The sequence below is a fragment of the Narcine bancroftii genome, chromosome 1 (assembly GCF_036971445.1).
Source record: "Narcine bancroftii isolate sNarBan1 chromosome 1, sNarBan1.hap1, whole genome shotgun sequence".
NCBI lineage: Eukaryota > Metazoa > Chordata > Chondrichthyes > Torpediniformes > Narcinidae > Narcine > Narcine bancroftii.
Window position 1 is genome coordinate 371,970,012 of NC_091469.1, and position 23,111 is coordinate 371,993,122.

General features: G+C 38.2%; 1 protein-coding gene across 7 annotated transcripts in view; it reads left to right on the forward strand.

The window, feature by feature from the left end:
- Window positions 1-23,111, forward strand: part of dnah5l (dynein, axonemal, heavy chain 5 like) — a 425,035-nt gene that overhangs the window by 46,666 nt on the left and 355,258 nt on the right. For all 7 annotated transcript variants that reach the window (XM_069913293.1, XM_069913291.1, XM_069913294.1 and 4 more), the window contains 5 exons: window positions 1,653-1,818; window positions 4,556-4,649; window positions 4,805-4,903; window positions 4,994-5,175; window positions 7,015-7,134. In XM_069913293.1, coding sequence (XP_069769394.1) covers window positions 1,653-1,818; window positions 4,556-4,649; window positions 4,805-4,903; window positions 4,994-5,175; window positions 7,015-7,134 — 661 coding nt within the window. The remainder of the gene's footprint in view (window positions 1-1,652; window positions 1,819-4,555; window positions 4,650-4,804; window positions 4,904-4,993; window positions 5,176-7,014; window positions 7,135-23,111) is intronic.

Consider the following 23,111-nt stretch of genomic DNA (forward strand, 5'->3'; position numbering starts at 1 on the left):
CAAATGATTCAACAATTCCATTATTCAAAGTAACTGTCATTTAATGTAATTAATTATATTAGTTATAGAAAATTAATAGGAAGGATTTGAAAATCTGTGGGTCACTTGCAAGATGAGTTCAAATTTATAATCATCTGACTGTACATATACAACCAGATGAAATGGTGATTTTCTGGACCACAATACATAACACGTAATTATCACAGTAGATTTACAAAAGGTGCTGGAGAAGCTCAGCAGATCCCGCAGTGTTCATAAGATGCAAAGATATATGACCAATATTTTGGGCCTGATATCTTTGTCATGGTATGAGCAAGAAACTGGAAGGTGCCTGTTGGTCTGTGCTTCTCCCCCTGTTCCTACTTTCCTCCTCCCTCCCCCACCATTTTATTCATGCTCATACCTTGACGAAAGGCTCAGGCCGAAATGTTGAATATATTTCTTTGCCTCTTATGAACTCTGCAGGTCCTGCTGAGTTTCTCCAGCACTTTTTCTCTATTTACAACAATCACAGCTTCTGCAGACTTTCTTGTTTCACATAATAGCTACAGATATACATACAGGTAAAATTTTTAATAAATACTGTACAGTGCCTTCCATAATGTTGAGGACAAAGGCACTTTTTTCCCTTGATTTGCCTCTGTGCTCCACAGTTATAAATTTGTAATCAAACAATTCACATATAATTAAAGTACATATTCCAGATTTTATTCAAGGTTACTTGTGTACATTTTGGTTTGACCATAATATTTGGGACATTTGGCTTCACAGGTATTCGTGATTACTCAGGCATATTTAATTGCTTCATTGACTTGTTTCTAAGCTTTAGATCACCTGTGGAGTCTGTAGTTGCCATTTTTCAACATGAAGACAAGAGTTGTGCCAATGGAAGACAAACAAACCATTATGAGGCTGATTAATGAGTATAGGACAGTAGATGTTGTGGATTTAGTAAAGCATTTGAAAAGGCTGATCCAGAAGATTAAGGCACATGGGATTCAGACAGGATAGTAGTGGAGGACTGAGGCCAGTTGTGTACTATAAGAATCAGTACTGGGACATCAAAACGACAAGTAAGTTTACAGATAGCACAAAATTGTATGGTGTACAGTGAGAAAGATTGTCAAAGGATTCAGCAGTCGAAATTTAGCAGAGAAATAAGAGCTGCGGCTTAATCTAGACAAATATATGTTGCCTTTGTAAATTTAAGAGAAATGTATGGAATAAGTGGCAGGATCATTAAGAGCATTGATGTGCAGAAGGATCTTGAGGTGCAAGTTCATAGCTCCCTGTAAGAGGCAATACAAGTTGATAGAGTGATAACGGGCACGTATAGCATGCTTGTCTTCATTGGTCAGGGCACTGAATATCAAAATACAAAGTCAGAAGAGTGATATTGAGGTAAAAGAACAGCCAAGGTCTTAATGAATGCTGGAGCAAGCATGAAGATGGCTAATGGCCAACTGCAGCTTTTATTTTATATACTCTTATATTTTATGCAGTTTTTTGATCAGTACAAAGACAAGGATACCACTTCATTTTAAAAAAAATCAGTTTCACAAACAGAGTTGAAGGTTTAAAATTATTTTGCATGGGTATTAATATTCCTCAAATAAATTAAACTAAATTTAAAATCATTTCTTAAATCCCAGCTACCAACACTGAATGTGTAGAGCAACTTGAAGGGATGCTAATGCTGTGGAGTAAACAAATTGAACAAGTCTTAGCTGAAAGTGAGCAAATGAGAAAAGAAGCTGATGACATTGGTCCCTCTGCAGAATTGGATCATTGGAAGTTAAGAATGTCAAAGTTTAATAGGTATATTTTAATTAATTTCCAAATCATTTTATTGTTTAAGTAACTGATTGTCTTCACCTTTTATTTCAGTTGGAATTGGATTTAAAATTACAAACAAAATATGCATCAGATGTACTTTACCATTTTGAATGCAGGTGCTTTATTGCATGAATGGGTCTGATGTGTGTCTGAGCAGATCTTGAACTATTACTAAAATTCAGCTTGGTGCAATAAAATCAGATTAAGATAGTTTTCCATTGTGATACTTGTCCAATTGAAAACCTGGGAACTTCACTTCTGATTACATCTTGTTTGACTTTTCTGCAATGCCTTGGGGACAGTTTCACAGAGCATCTATGCACTGTCAGCAATGGTCATCCTGAGCTGTTGGTGGCAGTACTGAAATGCATCATCCACTGTTTTCATTTGACATGATAACGTTGGGCTGAAGTCCTGTTTCCATGTTGTAAGTCTCTTTGACTTTATTTCTCCAACCTCCTTCCCTCACCACCCACTTTATATAAAAAAAAATACATTTTGATTAGAAAACTATAATGCCACCAAAACTAATGTTACATGCCTAAACTAGTGATGTGCTATCAATAACTCAAAAGACTAGAGTTACGGAACTATACTTTTATTTACAATAAACTTGAAGGTTATCTTGTGCTGTGACCCAGGCTTTCTGCGAGGGGTTATGATGTTGGAGCCTTTCTTTATACACGGTCAAGAGGGAGGAGCCACAGGTACAGTTACAGGATGGGGCAGAGCTGTATTAAAGAGTGTATAGTAGTTCACCACAACTAGAGCAAAAAGAAAATGGCAGAGGAGTTTTTTTTTGTGGAAACTTAGTGATTTATTTTCTTGAAAGTCCAGAGCTTGAAATAAACTTTTTCTAAAATCCACCAGAAGAGGTGATTTTCATCTTAATGCACTTGATTGAATCATACCTCAATCTATAGAGTGTGATTTAAAAAAAAAAAATGTATAAATGGAAAAGAAGAAAATTGAAAATAGGAAAAATAGTTTCTTTCAAGAACCTATACTCTTCTTGAGAGTTTAAGCTTGAACTTCCTGTAGTCAGCAATTTTAATTCCTCTAATTGTTCCTACAGTCTGTTCTCAGGGTTATCCATTGTCAGGGTGAGGCTAAATGCAATCTTGAGGAACATATTCCTCCTGGATAGCCTTAAACCTCATGGCATGAAGATCAATTTTTGCGACTTTAGTAAACCCCAACCCCCATGTGGTCCCATTAGTTCCATCTCTACCTACTTTTGTACATTTATTTTCTCTAACTTTTTTTCTCCCTTTATTTGTCTCTCTGCTTCTTACACCTCTGTCCCATATGCTACCTTCTCAACACCACTCCTCGGTTTCCCCCCCTTTATGTTCATATATCCCCCTTTTTTCTCTTTAGTTTTGAAAAATATTAACTGACCATTTCTATGTCTTGTTGAGGTCTGAGCCTGTGAACTGAAATCCTCTTGCAATTCTTCATTAGCTTGAGATTCCAGCAACTGCAGTCTTTGCATTTCTCTGTTTTTCTAATTGATCTCTTTATAATTATTTAACTTATTCGGAAACAGCTGATTTTTATTTTATGCATTGTTTTGTGAGGACTATTTCATGTCTTCAGTCCAAAATCAATGTTGCATTTAGTGTATTAAATATTTAAAAATAAGAATTAAGTGTTATGTATATTATTTGCCTTGTTAATGTCTCACAGTGTTGCTAATCCTCTGCCAGTTTTAATCAAATTTATTCTATTAGAATCAATATGCAATTACCATGCTTGGATACAGGATTTAGTAAATTTGCTCAGCTACTTATTTAGATCGCTCTTGCTCTGTGCTTCTATTTTAGTTATATAGCTCTTTTCCAGATCCCGTGTATGTCATAATGCACAATGATTGGGTACCAGACAAATTCCACAATGGTATCTTGTGGATTTTCTAAATTTAAGTTCAATTAATACTTTGAAATTTTGAATCAACAACTAGTCCTCACGAAGGAAAACAACAAAATAAAAGCCTGCTGGATTCCAATAATCAGCTGGTTCACTATTGTCCTTCAGGGGGACCAAGTCCCTGTTTATATTATGGTGCCCTGAAATGAGGGCACTATGTATAAAAAGTGCTCTAATTTCAACATAGTCAATCCAAAATGAATGCAAATAACCTTGAATAAAATCTAGAATGTGCACTTTAATCTCCTGTGAATTCTTTGATTACAAGTCCAAAACTGTGCAGCACAGGGGCAAATGAAGGGGGGATAAAGTGTTTTTGTCCCAAACATTATGGAGGATATTGTAGATTTCAGAAGCTTCCATACGATTAATATTAAATCATCTCCTCTCTAGATCTCTGCTTTGTCTTCCTATGAAATTTCTAGGCAATTGTTCTGGAAAACATCATCAAATATGAAAGATAAATTCAATGTTTTTATTTCAGATGTTCTGCTTCTTTTACTCTCATGTGAAAATTAAAATCACCCATGGTGACCACGTCACTAATTTCTACGTCCATAAACAGAACCTCATGTATTTTAAACATTTTGCTGTTCCTTAATAGTCAAGTTTCATTTGCTGTTACTCCAAAGGCAGTCTGAATTTCTAAGCAAAATCTACAACTCTTGCTGGTTCTGAAACTATTTTGCATCTCATGGTTTTGTGCCAGCATAAAACTAAGAATTTTATGGAAATTGAAGGTTGTGTTTTAGTGCCTTTAAGTAACTTTATTTTTATTACATAATTTTAGCCTTCTTGATCAAATTAAGAGTCCTCAAGTCAGGAGAATCATAGGCATTCTTCAGGTTGCGAAGTCCAGGACACTGAAACATTGGAGAAAACTGGTAAATTTTACTTTTCATACTGTTTCTAAGACAATATGAAATACTATTATTAAGGACTCTGTACAGGACCATAGTAGTACAGCATTATCTTTCATTAAAGCAATCAGTGAAGATTTCAATTCCTTGTGATAATCCATTATTTTCTGTTTACCAAGGATGGGAATATTACTGATGCAGCCAATGAGGCTAAAGATAATGTAAAATATCTATATACGCTGGACAAATTCTTTGGACCCCTTGTGAAGTGCACACCGGTTAGTTGAAGCATTCTGATTACTTCTACTCCACTGGAACAAAGTATCTAACATGAAGATAATATATTTCAACAATTATTATTGTTTCAGGCCACCATGACTGAACAAGTCCCCAATTTGATGAACAGTATTCGGATGATCCACAGCATTTCCAAGTACTACAATACGTCAGAGCACATGACCTCTCTTTTCATCAAGGTGACCAATCAAATGATTAGTACATGCAAAAGATACCTCTGTCAGGGTGTTGGAAAAATCTGGGAACATGACAGGTAATCACATGATCTACTTTTGAAGAATTATGCTGATTATCATTGAATAATAGTTTTGTAAATTTGTTGAGCATAAAAATTATAGAATTAATTCAATGACTATCTGAATAATTTCTCAATCAATACTGGCAAATTCTAGCAGAAGTCTACTGCAAAGTGCAACTCGGGTGCAACAATGTGATTCATCTTTAAATCCAGAGTTTAGGTGGACTGCCAAAGAAAATTTAAGTCACCTTCCTCGGGCCCTGGTTCTGAACCCCAATGTGATTAGGAAGCTGTTAAAGCCCAAGGCCTTTTAGGAGCCATCAACACTCTCAGGAATCCTGGCCCCAACACATGGTCCCCACAAGCAATTCTCCTGTAGTCTGGCGTGTGTCTTTCAGTAGCCGTAGCCCTCACTAGTTCACTGCTGTGCTTTCATACACGGTGGAGTCTTCCCCTAGGCTTCTCCTTTGCGGCAGTGATATGCTACCAAGCATGGGCATTGCCATCTTTAGCATGGATTACCGTGGGTTCTCTGATGTTAAAGTAAGACACCACTACTAGTACTATTCTAGAGGCAGTTTAAACCTGTACAGGCCATAATCCTAAAAATAAAACATGAAAGTCTGCAGACTACATGGTTAAAGTAAATAGTCGAAGGAATAATGTTAAAATTGTTGGTCTCCCAGAAGATTTTGAAGGTCCAGATCCGGTTCAATTTTTCCTGAAGTTTTGGGGAAAGAATATTTTCCAAATGGTTTTGAATTGGATGGAGCTCATAGAACTATAAGAAGGAAACCTCTTCCAGGTCAAGCTATCCTGATTAGATGTTTACGCTATCAAGATAGAGAATTGATCTTAAGAGTTGCAGTTCAAAATGCAACAAGTAATCAAGGCCCCTTGGTGGTTAAGAATAAAAATTTTCTTTTATGCTGATTTGAGCCAAGCTGTTATTAAACATCGTAAAGAATTTAATTCTGCTAAAGCTGTTTTGTGGAAGTAAAGATACAAATTTGCTTTTTGATATCCTGCTGTACTTAAAGTTTTTATGGAGACTTTCAATCTCAGTTCTTTAGTGATGCTGAAGTTATTACATTTGCTAATTCTTTACTGGATAATAAACAGATGAAAAGTCGAGAAAGTTTTTTCTAACAGTCTGTTCCAGTTCAGAAGGGGAAGAATGGAATGCGAGAGAAAGAATCTCATTGGTTGATTGATATTGACGATGATCAAGTTAATAGAGACCTGGAGGAAGTATATCATGCCTGAAATGATTTGTTGATTTTTTTTTTTGTTCTGTTCGGTGTGGGGTGGGGGGGGGGGTGGTTTGACTACTGATCCTTCCGAAGTCAGTATTATTGTTTTTTTTTATATATATGGGGTTTAAAAAAAGGAAAAAAAGAAATGCTGCTTTGCTGTCAAAGGAATTTTTATATCTGCCATTCAGCTCATACATAATTTTAATGACAGTAACATATCTATTTCAGCATTTTAATATATGTAAAATTACATATACATTTTGTCTGGAGCTTCCTGATCAAAATATAAAATAAAATTGGGTTAGCATTTATAAATAGTCATTCCAGATAAATGCATATTACCTCATATCTTTGGCTTGGCTTCGCGGACGAAGATTTATGGAGGGGTAAAAGTCCACGTCAGCTGCAGGCTCGTTTGTGGCTGACAAGTCCGATGCGGGACAGGCAGACACGGTTGCAGCGGCTGCAGGGGAAAATTGGTTGGTTGGGGTTGGGTGTTGGGTTTTTCCTCCTTTGCCTTTTGTCAGTGAGGTGGGCTCTGCGGTCTTCTCATATGATGAGAAAGAAATACACTATTTTTGTTTACTGTCCATTTCAGACAGGAACTGCTGAAGAGAATCCAGGATTGTATGCAGTTAAACCTTGAATATCAAAAACACTTTCAACGGATCAGGGAGAAGCTTCGGGAAAATCCTGAGGAGAGGCAATTTGAATTTAGGTAATTGTGTTACTTTCACGGAACAATGTCCTAAATACTATATCCAGCTTAACTTGGCTTTATTTTCCATTTTACATGTTGATTCATGGAAGATGGAAGAAGACAGGCTAATAGTATTTCAAAGCAAGGACTAGAAAGTGTATGAAATCATCCTTAATCTCTGTTAATATATAGAAAGTTGATACAGTATTCTTGTGGCACCATACATATCTCTAGCATGTCCATCCGTCATGTGTTAATTTTTCATTCTGTCCTTTGAATTCCGTCTCTATCTCCAAAGCAAGCAGAGGTTTGTTTCTCCAAAATACTAGGTCATTAATGATACATCCTGCAACCACTCAGTGAAACAATAGGTAACTGTATATCATATATTTAGGTTGCAGGGAAAAAAAAATCAATGTTCAACACCAGAAAATAATAGCATAGCTTGAAAAATTAGGCTAACTTATTGAATAACAGAGTAAATTGGATGAAAAGGTGCTTGAAACCATATGGAAATGTCAGCAGATAAGGGATTATTTGTGGAGGAGCATGTTATCTGTTCAAATTAAACCTGTCATTGACCTGAAATAGTTGTACAGTACAATCTGCTGTGCATTTTTTGCTGTTGTTTCTTTTAAAAATTTTTTAGCACAGTAACAGGCCCTTTCGAGACGTGCTTGCACTGCCCAAGTACATCCATGTAACCAATTAACATATCAATCCTGCCCATTTTAGAGGGTGGGAGAAAGTCAGAGCACCTAGAAAAAACCCACAGAGATCAAACCCTAGATTTGAACTTGGGTCTCTGCTACTCTAATGGTATTGCACTAACTGCTGTGTTAACCTTGGTACATTAACTGTACTGCCCTTTTTCAGAAATTGGAACATTTCTAGTTTGGAACATTTGCACTCTTTTAAAGTTTGTTTTGCAAGAGTTCTAGTTGTAATAAAAGGACTCTCAAGCAAGAAGCATTCTGAAAATGGGACAAATTGATCATATTATTTTGTTAATGATAAATTATTGGAACATGTTGATTGTCTAAGAAACTGCTGATATTTAATGCTGCAGAACTGAAGGCATAGATATGAATGTCTTAAAATTTCCCTGTGGAACACCAGTAAATATGACAATATTGTGTAATGCATTTGAGAATTCTTAGAAAATTGTTCAAACTTTTAAATGTAAATGTTCTGATTGCTGTATTGTGGCAGTGTTTAGTGGTAACTATGTCTGAAGTTGACAATCAAGTTTGAGAAAGGCAAGGTTATGATTATCCTTGCTGATGGAGTTTGCATATTGCAATTTTCATTGCAGATAAATATTTAGTTATGAGAATTTTAGCCAGAAGAAAAAAAAAGTGAAAACAAGCAATTAGTCTGAAAAATTCATTTTAGAGATGAGCTATGACCCTTAAGATGGGCATTCTGCTGTTGTACTGAAGACTGACTATTTGTAGACTTATTACTGGATTGCAGTTCTTTCCAGAATAAACATGAATTTAGATCTTGTGATTTAAGAGACATGTGGCAGTATCTAGCTGAAATGAGCTCCTGACGGAAACTCCTGCTGAACCTCTGAGATCCACTTTATGACCATTTTTCTGGATGAGATACACTATCACAGGCTGGGAATAAAATCAGATGACAGTCCCAATGATGCTGCAGCTCATGAGGCCTGCATTTACTTGGGATATTGGTGTTGTACTGGACTAAAATATATATGACAAATTAATGCAAATGAGCAAAGTGAGTGCCTTGCAGTTATAACGCAAGTCTGCATATTTCTCATTCATATCGGTGACTTTTGGGGCTCACTACCTTTTTGTTGTTATTGGAGAAGTAGTTACTTTAGTTAGTGGACTTACCAGTTTTAAAAAAAATTTAGACATACAGAATGGTAACAGGTCATTTTTATCCACGAGTCTGTGCCACCCAATTTGCACTCAATTAGGTACATTTTTGAACAGTGGGAGGGAACTGGAGCCTCCAGATGAAAACCATGCAGACACGAGGAGAATGTACAAACTCTTTATTAGACTCTGTGGAATTCGATCTCTGGACCCGATCGCTAGTGCTGGAAAGGTGTTACGTTAACTGCTTCACCAACTGTGTCACCCCTAGATGGTGGAACTAAAGTGACACTACCAGATTCATTTCAAACAGAATCATCAAGTTTTCAGAAGATACAGTCGTAGAGGGGCCTCATCAGGAAAAATAATGAGTTGACTTGCAGGGAGGAGGTTAGGAGGCTCGTAAAATGGTGCAAGAACAACCTGAGTCTCAACTTGGACAAGACAAAGATGATTGTGGACTTCAGGAGGATGAAGGTCAACCACTCTATACCACATATCAATAGCTCTGTCATGGAGAGAATGGAGAAAGGTTCCTTGGTGTGCTTATCGCGGAAGACCAACCTTGACTCACAATACCTCATTAGGCAAGAAAGTGTGATTTCACATTCTTGAGTCTTCTCCTCCAATGACATTTTTTCATACCCAATGAAGGGCTCAAGCCAGAAACATTGGTTATGTATTTTTGCTAATATAAAGTACACTGCTTGACCATCTGAGTTTCTCCAGCATTGTGTTTTTATTTCAACCCTGGAGTCTGCACTTTAACGTTTTATTTCCTTATTATCCTTAACTTGGCTTTATATTATCTCTGCAACTACCTCCATACAACATTCTAACTCACCCTTGTAGTTTCTGCATGGTAGGCCATTTGGTCCATCGAATCTGCTGCACCATTTTTTCATGAGCTGATCCATTTTCCCACTCAGCCTCATTCTCCTGCATTCTCCCCATAACATTTGATACCATAACTATTCAGTTACCTATCAATGTCTGCCTTAAATACAATCAATGCCTCCACAGCCATCTGTGATAGCAAATTCCAGAGGTTCATCACTTTCTGGCTAAAGAGATTCCTCTGCATTTGTTTTAAATGTATGCCCTTCAATTCAGAATTAGTGCCTCTTGTCCTAGATTTCTGTGCCATGGGAAACAACTTTGCCACATCTACTCTGTCCCAGCCTTTCAACATTTAAAATGATTTTATGAGGCCCCCTTCATTCTTTTGAACTCCAAGGCGTACAAACCAAGAGTCGCCAAATGTTCCTCATACGCTAACCCCATTATTCCAGGAAAATTTCTTGTGAATCTTCTCTGAACCCTCTCCAATGCTATCGCATCCTTTTGCCAATCCAAAACTGTACCTGTACTCCAAGTGAGTAACAGTGCCTTCTAAAGTCTCAACATCAATCCCTGCTTTTGTATCTTATTCCTCTCTATATTGCATTTGTCTTCTTTGCCACTGATTCAACCAGAAGGTTAACCTTTAGCATATCCTCCACAAGGCCTCCCGAGTCCCTTTACATCTTTGAATTTCACCCCATCCAAATAATTGTCTGCCCTTTTATTCCTTCTACCAAAGTGCATGACCATACAATTTCCAACATTATATTTCATTTGCCACTTCTTTCCCATTCTCCTAATCTGTCTGAGTTTCTCTGCAGCCTCTCCTTTTCCTCCTCACCACCTGCCCCTCCACCTATCTTTGTATCATCCTGCATACTTTTATTCTGCAATCTAAATCATTAACATACATTGTAAAAATAAGTGGCCCCTACACAGACCCCTGCAGCACACCACTGGTAATCATTACCCAACCAAAATAGGATCCCTTTATTCCTACTCTCTGTTTCCTGCCAATCAGCCAATACTCTTTCCATTCTGTAATTCCATGGGCTCTCATCTTGTTCAGTGGCCTCATGTTCTTCTGCATTAATATCGATGGATATTATTTGTAAGTATGGTCATGGTGCAATTCAATTATATATGGCATGATTCTGTGGAAAAAAAATTACATTGAGAAGTCAATATTTAACCAGGGGAGGGAGTAGTTTACACATAAATAGACACAATTCTCCACTTCCACGGCCTCTTTATTTACACAACCATCCAAAAAAAGGATGTCCAGAAATTCTACCATAATTGGAAAAATATATGAAAGTGGTTCCATTCAGGAGACTTTTATTAGTTATTTGTGGGGTTCTGAGCTGCAGATTTCTGTCATGCTCAAAGGTTTCTGCAAGTTAGAATAGTTCTTAATGCTGGGAACATCACTCAAAGGTCTTTGATTCTTTAGCACCACCATTGTAAAATTAGTGAGGGAAATTAAGTAGACCACAGATACTGATGGAATAGGGTATGGGAGAAAGGTGAGATGGGCAGTGAGTGGAGAGTATTTGGCCCAGAAACTGGCAGAGAATAGTTTCTGAACATTGTTGGTGGAGCATTAGAAGTTGAATATTGTTAAATATTGGCAGAAACAAGTACCAGCATTTAAGGATGTGGCAATGGTGGCCAGTATAGAGGTGTATGTTCAACTTGCTAGCACTCCAGAAAAGGTGGGGATGGGGGGGGGGGGGTGGAGGGGGAAGGAGAAGGGATAGTGGGGCTGAAATTACAGTTGGAGCAGTGTCAACATAAAAATACTTAGATGATGCACCTGCAAGATGGTTGTGTTACGAACTGCGCGTAATGAGCAGAAATAGGCACTGAATCAGACAATGTTTGATTTTAAAACATTAATTTTATTTCTAACGGTTAAACTTTCAAACTATTCTTAACACTAAATCTATCTCCAACTGTGTATGAGAGAGAGAGAGAGAGATACCCAAACCATTACAGTCCAGGTCAAAATTTAGAAAGTTAGTTCAAAGTTCAGCCTTTCAAATTCAGTGTTGATGTGTAGGATTTTGAAATTTGATGCCCAGCATTAATGTTCAACCGATGGGAAGACTGGTGTTGTGGCTAGTACAGACTCACGAATTCTTCTTGCATTGCCTTTGAAGAAACGTCCATCCACACTCCTGGTCCTTTTGTTGGCAAGACGAACTGGGTGATCTCAACGAAACTTCCAAGACCTTGGCACTGGTATCTCCAAGTAATTTCACACTTAAAATGAAGCAGTCTCTCAAAGTGACCTCCACTGTTAGTCACAATCAAAATGAAGCATTTTGCTTCCCCAAAAGACCCTCCTGGCATAGGACAATCCACTGAAAAGTCCCAGTCATTCACAGAGCATGCTTTGCTTTGAATTCCACAGAATGGTTGGCCACAAGAGCTGCTTTCAAAGAACTGTTTCCTCTCCAGCAGTTAGCATGGTTCTCCTTTGCACAACCACAATGTCTTTGCAAATGTATCAAATCTGGAACAGACTGACAAGTTTTCTCTCAGTTCTGCCAATGTATCAAATTATCACTAGGCTGTGACTTGTGTTTGTGTGAAATGTGACTATTCAATCCATCCTGTCTATACTATCCCTTACAGTGATGATCCCATTTTACACTAAAACTGGAGCTCATAGTAGTTGTTACTGTGGTTCCATGGCAGAGTAAGTTTGGCAGTCAAGTTCCATTCTTGCATGTATCAAATAATTCTTAGTTTATTTTCTGTGCTATTGTAATGTTATTATTTAGTGGCTAGAGACAACTCCCATCAGTGATTTTTTTTTCTTTCTCCCTTTACTATTCCTAATCTTTACTGATAGGTTAAATGAATTGGTAAGGGTCTGGCACATGGAGTACAATGTTGGTAAATGCGAGGTCATCCATTTTGGGGAAAAAAAATAAGAATAGATTATTATTTAAGAGGTGAATGATAACTGCATGCTGTTCTGCAGAGATATGTGGGAGTGCTTGAGCATGAATCACAAAAGGTTGGCTTGGAGGTGCAATGGGTAATCAAGAAGGCAAATGGAATGCTGGCCTTCATTGCTGGAATGATTGAATTTAAGAGCAGGGATGAGGGGTTTAGGCTATGAGGAGAGATCGAGTCATCTGGGACTATATTTGCTGGAATTCAGAAGAATGAGAGTGGATTTTATAAAAGCATAAACTTATGAAAGGGATAGATAAAAGGCAGGAATTTTGTTTCTACTGGTAGGTTAGATAAGAACTGGAGGACATAGCCTCAAGATTTGGGAGTAGATTTAGGAAAGAGGTGAGAAGGAACTGCTTTTTCCAGTGAATAGTCATTCTGTGGAACTCTCTGTTCACCAGATGTGTTGAACCTGGCCTCTGGGAAATCTTGGACTTCCACATTTGACTGTGTACACAGCAGGGGTGTAGCCAGGTTCTAATGTTAGGGGGAGAAAGTACATAAAAAAGGCACCATGACCCCAATGACACTTACCATATGGTGAGTCAGTGGTTCAATGTTGGGCTGAACTGATTTTTTGGCGGTGTTGCACCAGGTTTTGGGCGGGGTGGGGGGGGTGGTTGGCGCCACATTCAAATAATTTTAAAATCATTATATGTTTTTATTTTGTATTTAACATCAGAAAACATAAGATACAGTTTTAAAGAAAGTACATATTTGTTATTTGTATTTAAAATCAAAACAATAAAAACGTGTTCTTTAACTATTTTGCATTTTAAACGCAGAATGAAAACAATATAAACCAATATGAAAAATGTATGAAGCAACTACAACAGCCTCTTTTGTCTAGGCTTTATTCTAGCAAAGTTATCTATTACTTTATTATAATCTACCTCAGTAGCCAACTTTCTTTCAATGGAGACCAAAGGTAACCCAGACAATGTATTCTCGCCCGTTGTAGAGTGAAGGTAGGACTTTATGCATTTGAGCCGGCTAAAGGATTGTTCCATAACTGCGCAAGTTATTGGTAAGGTCAGAAAAATGTGGTACAATGTGACCAGGTTAGGATAAATGGAGCACGTCATTGGCAATCATGAATTTTAGTACATTGTTGATGGTTAATTTCTCAACACTTGAATTTGCCTTACTGCTGGTGCTCATTGTCTTTTTGTACGTCTTTGAATGAAAGAACTCTTGTATAATTTCAGTTTGACTGTCGATGACGTCTGAGTATGTGCCTACTAAAAATTCTAATTTGTTCACATTATCTGCATTGTTAAGATGCTTTGGATCTAAACCACAAAGTCTTGAAGCCACATTTTTAAAATGCTCAAATCTTTTACTTGTGCTATTTATAACAGAATCTAAGGACAGTAAGTAGGATTCAACAATGAATTTCTTTCGGGCATCAAATATTCCTTCATACTCTGCAATTTCTTCATGGACCCTTTTTCTTTTACAGGCTGCTTGTATTCTATATTAATATCACATTTTCTAGCCAACTTGGTTGCCTCATTCTCAATCTGTTTGAATTGAGATTCATACTCATTTCACATGTTTTTCTAGCAAAGTTATCTATTCATCTCTTTCCTAAATCTACTCCCAAATCTTGAGGCTATGTCATCCAGTTCTTATCTAACCTACCAGTGGAAACAAAATTCAAATAATGAGTTGTTACTAGATCTAGACTACTTTTCTGTAAATATATGGATACCAGAACACAAGAACAACTAAGACTTTGTATGAACTGAGTGTTTCCAGTATACCTGTTTAGGAGTACAGTTTTTTAATCTCACCATCCAGAATTCTTTGCAGGGCAACCACTAGTGCTGGTAAATTCTGCGACTGTCTCTGCTGTTGACTTTCTGAACGCCCATGTAGTATCAAAGAATTTCTTTAAAGTCAGTGTGAAAGATTAGATATGATTGTGTTGGTTTTCTTTTAGTACTGAAAGATGAGGTAACTGCCAGATAAAAAAGGTATAGACACTTTATAGCGTTCCAAAAAACAACTTGGTTTGAATATTGGAGCTTACTGCATCAATTAGAACCAAATTTAATCTATGTGCACAACGTAAAGAGTGCATTTGGCACAACTTCCCTAATCTTTGTTTGGAGACCAGATATTTCACCCGACGTGGTGCTTGCTCCATCATAAGACTGACCGTAACAGTTATTGACAGTCCTCTTTTTGATTGCTGGAAGAAGAATGTTGAAAAAATCTTTAGCCCTTGCCCCAGGTGATTCGCTGAACTGTATAAATCATTCAGCTGCATCACTGTTTACTGTTACATATTGTAAGGATAAGGAAAATTGATCAGTTCTGAAGATATCAATAGAAGAGTCGAAAGTTATTGCTAAGTACTTAGCCACCTTGATTTCAGCTATTATCTTTGATAGAACCAGGGCTGATAAGGACTGCACCAGGTCATTTTGTATGTCAGTGTTGAGATGTATTGCATTTCGATCACTCAATAATAAATGTTTGTTCCATTTATGTATCATTTTTTGGCAAAAACCTTAAGTTCCAAAAAGTTGCCTTCATTTATACTTGGGGAAACTAAATCTTGATAATTGCGATGAGCACAGAATGGCAATCCCTGCTTTCCTAAAAAGAGAATGGCATCTATGACACGGGTAAGAATCATCCTATTTTTCCCCATCTCCCCTTTCTGCCATTAGATTCTTTAATTCTTTAATTGAACGAGCAAAATTTGGGAAGGAAAAGAGTTTTCTCCACTTTTTGGTGACTTTCACTTTTTTCAATTTTGTGTGTGTAGCGCTATCAATTAGACCCAACAGACCAAGTTGAGAATTAATAGACTTAAATCGCTATAAACTTAAAGGCATCTTGCATGCTGTTGGCCTGATTCCAGTTGGTACTGAGGGAGGGGATTGGGTAGGGGTACCACCTTTATTCGGAATCCTGAGGGGAGGTGGAAAGAGTTACAATATCAGGGTGGGCCAGCCAGTTCAAAGCAAGTATTGCAGTGTTCCACCACATTCACCCCTTTTTTTCAAACAGAGTCTCGCAGGGTGAAGTGTCAGAGTCCATTCAGAGTCTATTTACAGGTTCAGCCTGTCCAGTGGTTTTGTCTTTTGAACTGACCATTGCGCAGTACTAGCTGTGGTGCAGCTGTTGGTTCCTGGGAAGTGCTCTGTGTGGTGGGTTACAGATGGTGAAACAGAATCAGTTGGGGCTGGATCGGGGGGGGGGGGGGGGGCGGGCGGTGTGATGTGGATTGGGGTTGGGGTGGTGCAACTGGTGCCAATGGTGGGGTTGGATGCCTGACCGTGTCTCTGGTAGGTGGGAGGGTGGAGGTGCTGGTTGGGTGACCATGGTCAGTCCAGTGAGTGCCTCAGTTGCAGGGGCTCCAGCATGTGCAAGTTCCAAGACAGTCTCTCCGCTCATCCTGGTATTGCATATAGGCATACTAGGGATTCACGCGGAGGAGGTGGATCTTCTCAACAGGGGGACTGGTTTACAGGATAAGGTGTGTCTCTGCAGTAACACAGGCCCTGGGGACATCAGCCAGACTGGTAGCGTGGTTCCCGATGCCAACTTCCTGGGGAAGGAGAATAATTTTTCATGCAGGGTAGCATTTGTTGCAGTACAGAGGAGGGACCATGTGGCATGGGGCACCTCTACAGGACCTCTTGCCATTAGGAGATCAGGCAGCCCTTTTGACTTGAGGGCCAGAGGACTGCCCTCCAAATGGTGCCATTCTCCCTTTCCACCTCGCCATTCCCTCGGGGGTTAGGTGGTCGTCCTACTCATGGCTATGTCTTTGACCAGCAAGTGTTGGTGCAACTCCTCACCCATGAATGAGGACCCCCCCCCCCCCCCCCTTTCCAGTCACTGTCGATGTAGCTGGGGTATCTGCAGAGCATGAAGAGGTTACTCAGGGACTTAATAACTGTGGCCTGGTCATATCTAGGCAGGAGATGGCGAAGGGGAATTGAGAATATTCGTCAATAATTTTGAGAAAATGAACTTACAGATATTGTCTGTTTGTTTTTTTTTAATAAATCCAGTTTGATCTAGTTTTATTATTTTTGGTACACAGTCGGCCAATCTGTTTGCTAAATGTTTAGCTATTATCTTATAATCTGTGTTAAGTAGAGATATTGGTCTATACGATGCTGGTGTTACTGGATCTTTCCCCGTCTTTGGTATTACTGTAATTATTGCTGTTTTGCATGAATCTGGCTTGATTTTTGTTTTTTCAATCTGGTTCATTACTTCAAGGAGAGGAGGAATTAATAAGTCTTTTAATGTTTTATAGAGTTCTTTTAAGAGTCTATCCTCTCCCGGTGTTTTATTTTCGGTAGTTTTTTTAATATCTCCTGTATTTCTTCTATTTCAAATGGTTTTATTAATTTATTTTGCTCCTCTGTTTGCAATTTCGGTAGTTCAATTTTAGTTAGAAATTCATCTATTTTGTCTTCTTTCCCTTCATTTTCAGTTTGATATAGTTGCTCGTAGAACTCCCTGAAGTTTTCGTTGATCTCCGTTGGGTTATATGTAATTTGTCTGTCCTTTTTCCTTGATGCCAATACCGTTCTTTTAGTTTGTTCTGTCTGAAGCTGCCACGCTAGTATTTTGTGCGTTTTTTCTCCTAGCTCATAATACTTCTGTTTTGTCTTCATTATGTTCTTCTCCACCTTGTATGTTTGTAGTTTTTCATATTTTATTTTTTTCTCTGCCAATTCTTTTTTAGTTGTATCTTCCTTTATTGCTAATTCTTTTTCTGTATTTTTTATTTCCCTTTCCAACTGTTCTATTTCCTGATTGTAGTCCTTCTTCATCTTAGTTACATAACTTATTATCTGCCCTCTGATGAACGCTTTCATTGCGTCCCATAGTATAAACTTATCTTTCACTGATTCCATATTTATTTAAAAGTACATTTTAATTTGTCGCTCAATGAATACTCTAAAATTCTGTCTTTAAAGTAGCATGGAGTTTAATCTCCATCTATACATTCTCGGTGGGATGTCCTCCAGCTCTATTGCCAATAACAGAGGTGAATGATCCGATAACAATCTAGCTTTATATTCTGTTTTCCTAACTCTCCCTTGAATGTGGGCTGATAACAGGAATAGGTCTATCCTTGAGTATGTTTTATGTCTACCCGAATAATATGAATATTCCTTTTCCTTTGGGTGTTGTTTCCTCCATATATCCAAAAGTTGCATTTGTAAGTTCATTAACTTATTAATCCATGCAGTACAAGGAAACAAAACTCCAACAGTGGCGGTTGCTTTAGACGCAGAGAAAGCCTTTGACAGAGTAGAATGGAATTTTTTATTCAAAGTACTACAAAAATTCAACCTACCAGAGAAATATATTAATTGGATTAAAGCATTATATAAGGGACCATTGGCGAAGGTGACAGTAAATGGATATATATCAAACCAATTTAAATTAAGCAGATCAACAAGGCAGGGATGTCCACTATCTCCCTCACTGTTCGTGTTAGCTATAGAACCATGGGCAGAACTGATGAGAACAGAAAATAAAATAAAAGAGAAGGAATATAAAATCAGTCTATTTGCAGATGATGTCATAATATACTTAACAGAACCAGAAATATCAATAAAAGAATTACATAAGAAATTGAAGGAATATGGAGAAGTATCAGGGTACAAGATCAATGCAAATAAAAATGAAGCAATGCCAATGAATAATGCGGATTTCACAAAGTTTAAGAAAGAATCACCATTTAGATGGCAAACACAAGCAATTCAATACCTAGGTATACAACGAGATAATAATCTTGGCCATCTATACAAACTAAATTATCAGCCATTAATGAAAAAATTACAAGCCGACTTGGAGCACTAGAAAGACTTACCACTAACACTGATAGGAAGGATAAACTGTATTAAAATGAACATCTTCCCAAGGATACAATACCTATTTCAATCATTACCAATTCACCTAACAGAGAAATTCTTCAAGGAGCTAAAGAAAATAATAAGGAAATTCTTATGGAAAGGGGGGAAACCGAGGATAGCACTAGATAAATTAACAGAATGCTACAAACAAGGAGGCTTACAGCTACCAAACTTTAAGAATTATTATAGAGCAGCACAATTAAGATACCTATCAGATTTTTATCAAACAAGGGTAAAACCAGATTGGACCAGATTAGAGCTAGATAAAATGGGGGAGAAGATACCTGAACATATACTATATAAGTGGGATGAAAAGTTGGTGCAACATAGGAATTCACCAGTATTGCACCATCTGCTCAACATTTGGAAGAAGATTCAAGTAGAAAGGAATAAAATAAATGATCAACTACCAAAATTAATATTGACACAAAATCAACTAATCCCTTTCACAATAGATAACCATTCCTTTAGAGAATGGGAGAGAAAAGGGATCAAAAGAATAGAAAATTGTTTTTTGGGAAAGAAATTATTATCTTTTGAACAAATGAAGGACAAATATAATATAACTTGTGATACAATGTTTGCATATCACCAACTGAAAACCTACTTGAAGGACAAATTGGGAAACAGTCTGAGGTGACCAGAAGGAAGCAATTTTGAATATGTGATTACAGACACAATGATAGTTAAAAAATTTATAACAAACAAGTACATCAAACTGCAAGAAAAGGAGAACAAGGAAATAAGCTGTAAACCTAAACAAAAATGGGAACAAGATCTAAACGTAAAGATAAAGAATGAAACATGGGAAAAGCTATACTCTGGAACTATGAGAAATACAATAAACACGAGGTTACGCATGATACAATATAATTGGTTACACAGGCTATACATCACACCCCAAAAGTTAAATAAATGGGACCCAACAGTATCAGACAGATGTTTTTGCTGTAAGAAGGAAACGGGAATAACAATACATGCAATTTGGGCATGTGAGAAAGTGGAAAAATTTTGGGAAGATCTAAACCAGGTATTAAATAAAATCACAAAAAGCAATATACCAAAAAACCCAGAGATCTTTCTTCCAAGTAATATCAGAAATAAAGAACTTGGACTCGATTTGGATGGAGCACAAAAAAAGATTTATTATGATAGCCCTAGCTGTAGCAAAAAAATGTATTATGTCAATGTGGAAATTAGAAGACAGCCTGAGAATACAGCAATGGTACATAGAAATAAATAAATGTATTCCATTGCAAAAAATAACATAAAATTTAAGAAATGACATCACTGTATTCGAACAAATATGGGAACCATACATGGAACACAATAGAGAAATCCTACCACGAACCTCCACCACCTAAAATGACAGAAGGAGAAGACAACGAAATGAACTGACCCAGTATGTAAAAGTAGAAGACACAAATTTCTTGTTTATTTTTATTAAGTGATGACATTGTTTAACGGGTTTAATGCATCATACAGATTGAATGTTGAATAAATGGGGAGGGGGGTGAGAGAGGGAGGGAGGGAAGGGAGGGGGGAAAAGGGAAGAAAATGACACTATATATTCAAGAGAAAAATGTCTGTATTTTGGTCAGTATGGTTCATAGTGTGGAAAAAAAAAATTTTGAGAAAATACATGTTCTGTTTCTGGAGGGAAGGGAGGCCCTTGAAGTCCATACTTAGACATTCCAAAGGGTAGGTGGCCTTGATCAGGTGACCTTCCTCTAGCCCGTAGAAGTGTGGCTTGCATTTCATGCAGAGTGGGCAGCTGCAGGTCAGCTCCCTGATGCCTTCAACCAAGTATGGGAGGTAATAGAGCTGGTGACCCTGGGTGGCAAATGCTTTTGTGAAGGGCTTGGAAGCTGTCTGCTTGCACATTGGTGCAGGTACCCCGAAACAAGGCATCGGGAGGCTTGTTGAGCTTCCTGGGTTATTACAAGATCTTGTCGTTTTAGGTGGACAGTTGAATTCTCCACCTCAGGATCATGTTGTTCTTAATTTTTCCCCTGATTGTTGTTAAATATGAATGTCACTACAGCAGCGTGAATGGTTTGCTGGCTCGATAATGCCTCCAGTGGCACACAGCTTCCTCTATGCCCTTGGCCTCTTACTCGATGGCTGAGTGCTAGAGTTTGGGATCCTGGAGGGTATGTAAGAAAAATGCAAACGGCCTGCCTGCCTAGTTAAGTGTGGCAGCCAGGGTGAAGTCAGATAGTTCGCTCTCCACTTGGAATGGGATGGACTTGTCTACAGCGTGCATCACTGCCTTGACAATATCGCCTTCAATGCAAATGAAGGCCGATTGGGCTTCTGCCAACAGGGGAAAGGTGGTAGTTCTTATCAGAGGGTGAGCTTTGTCTGCATAATTAAGAACCCATTGTGCATAACATGAAAGGAACCCCAGGCATCTTTTCAGGATTTTGAGGCTATGAGGGAGCGGGAGCTCCAGCAGGGGCCGGATTCGCTCAGGTCCAATTACTACATTCTCCACCACGCACCCTAGTATAGCCAGACATGAGGTGCGGAACACGGATTCCTTCTAGTTATATGTGAGATTTAGGGCTTTGGCTATCCGGAGGAATTTTTGGAAGTTAGCATCATGATCCTACAGGTCAAGGTAGCGAAATGTGGCTTTCAATTAGTGGTTGTCCATCATTCAGTCCATCTACCTTTGGAAGACTGAAACCCTATACATGTCTCCAAAGGGAACCCTGAAGAAATGGTAGAGGTGGCTGTCTGCCTTGAACATTGTATATGGGCTGTCCTCTGGACAGATCAGGAGCTGGTGATAGGCCAACTTGAGGTCGATGGTAGAGAAGACCTGGTAATGGGCAATCTTGTTCACCATGTCAGCTATGCAGGGGAGGGGGTAGGCATCCAAGAGGGTGAATCGGTTGATGGTCGAGCTGTAGTCTATGACCATCCTGTGTTTCTCTCTGCTCTTCACCACCATTACCTGTGCTCTCCAAGGGCTGGTACTGGGCTCTGCCAGGAATCATTTAACCTCTGCCTTGATAAAGGTTCTGTCCCTGGGGCCGTATTGCCTGCTCTTAGTTGCCACAGGCTTACAGTCGGGAGTGAGGTTTTCGAATGGGTGGGGGGCATACATGATGGGTCCTGGAGGGTGAGGTCATGAGCAGTGGGTGGTATTTTGGTCACTTATTGACTGTGTTCGGGAGATGGGCAGGTAATTTAAAAGTTGATTATTATGAACTGTAAGGGAGGGATGTGCCCTGTCATATTCCATCAGAACACTTAAGTTGGCAATGCATGTGTTCCACCACAGTATGTGCCTTTAACAAAAATCTTGCAACGAGTTTTTGGATCACTCCAACAATCCGACCAATTTGATAGTGTTTGCTCTTGGTGAGTAAACCAGCCAGTGTTTATCCATTTCACAATCACTTAACATGTTTCTTGTACCAAGATGCATTGAAATGACATCCAGTTTCATCTTTTGGAAAACTGTCAAAATTATATTTAAGATCTGGCTGATAAGGGCTAACTCAAGAAGAGCACATGCTACGTTAGGTGTACAGGTGTGGATCTGTTGGGTATTCCGTATGTGTGTTAATGATCGCACATAGTCTTAATGTATTATTTGCATCCTCTGGATGATAGTCTGCTGAAGTGGTGGGGCGGCACTTCTACCACCTGTGCAGCCACAACAGCCAGGGTGCTGTCACCAGCTCCGAGGCTGAAAGTAGCAAGTCTTTAGAGGGTTTCACCTCACATGCAACCATATCAGCCTGGGCACTGTCTCCATCTCCTCATCCTGGGCTGAAGGTAGATAGCAAGTCTTCAGTGGGTTCCACCTCTGGCGCAGTGGACATCATGTGCTTGCCAAATGAAAAGTAGGCCACCAATCACTGAAATTTTTTTAAATTTTTTAATTTTTTAAATTTTCACACTATAAACCATACTGACCAAAATACATACAGACACTTTTCTCTTGAATATATAGTGTCATTTTCTCCCCTTTTTCCCCCCTCTCTCCCTCTCCCCCCTTCCCATTTATTCAAAGTTCAATCTATAAGATACATTAAACCCATTAAATAATGTCGTCACTTGATAAAAATAAACAAGAAATTTTTGTCTTTTACTTTTATATACTGAGTCAGTTCATTTCATTGTCTTCTCCTTCTGTCATTTTAGGTGATGGAGGTCCATGGTAGGATTTCTCTATTGTGTTTCATGTATGGTTCCCGTATTTGTTTGAATATTGTGATGTTATTTCTTAAATTATATGTTATTTTTTTCTAATGGAATACATTTATTTATTTCTATGTACTATTGTTGTATTCTCAAGTTGTCTTCTAATTTCTAGGTTGACATAATACATTTTTTTTGCTATAGCTAGGGCTATCATAATAAATCTTTTTTGTGCTCCATCCAAATAGAGTCCAAATTCTTTATTTTTTATATT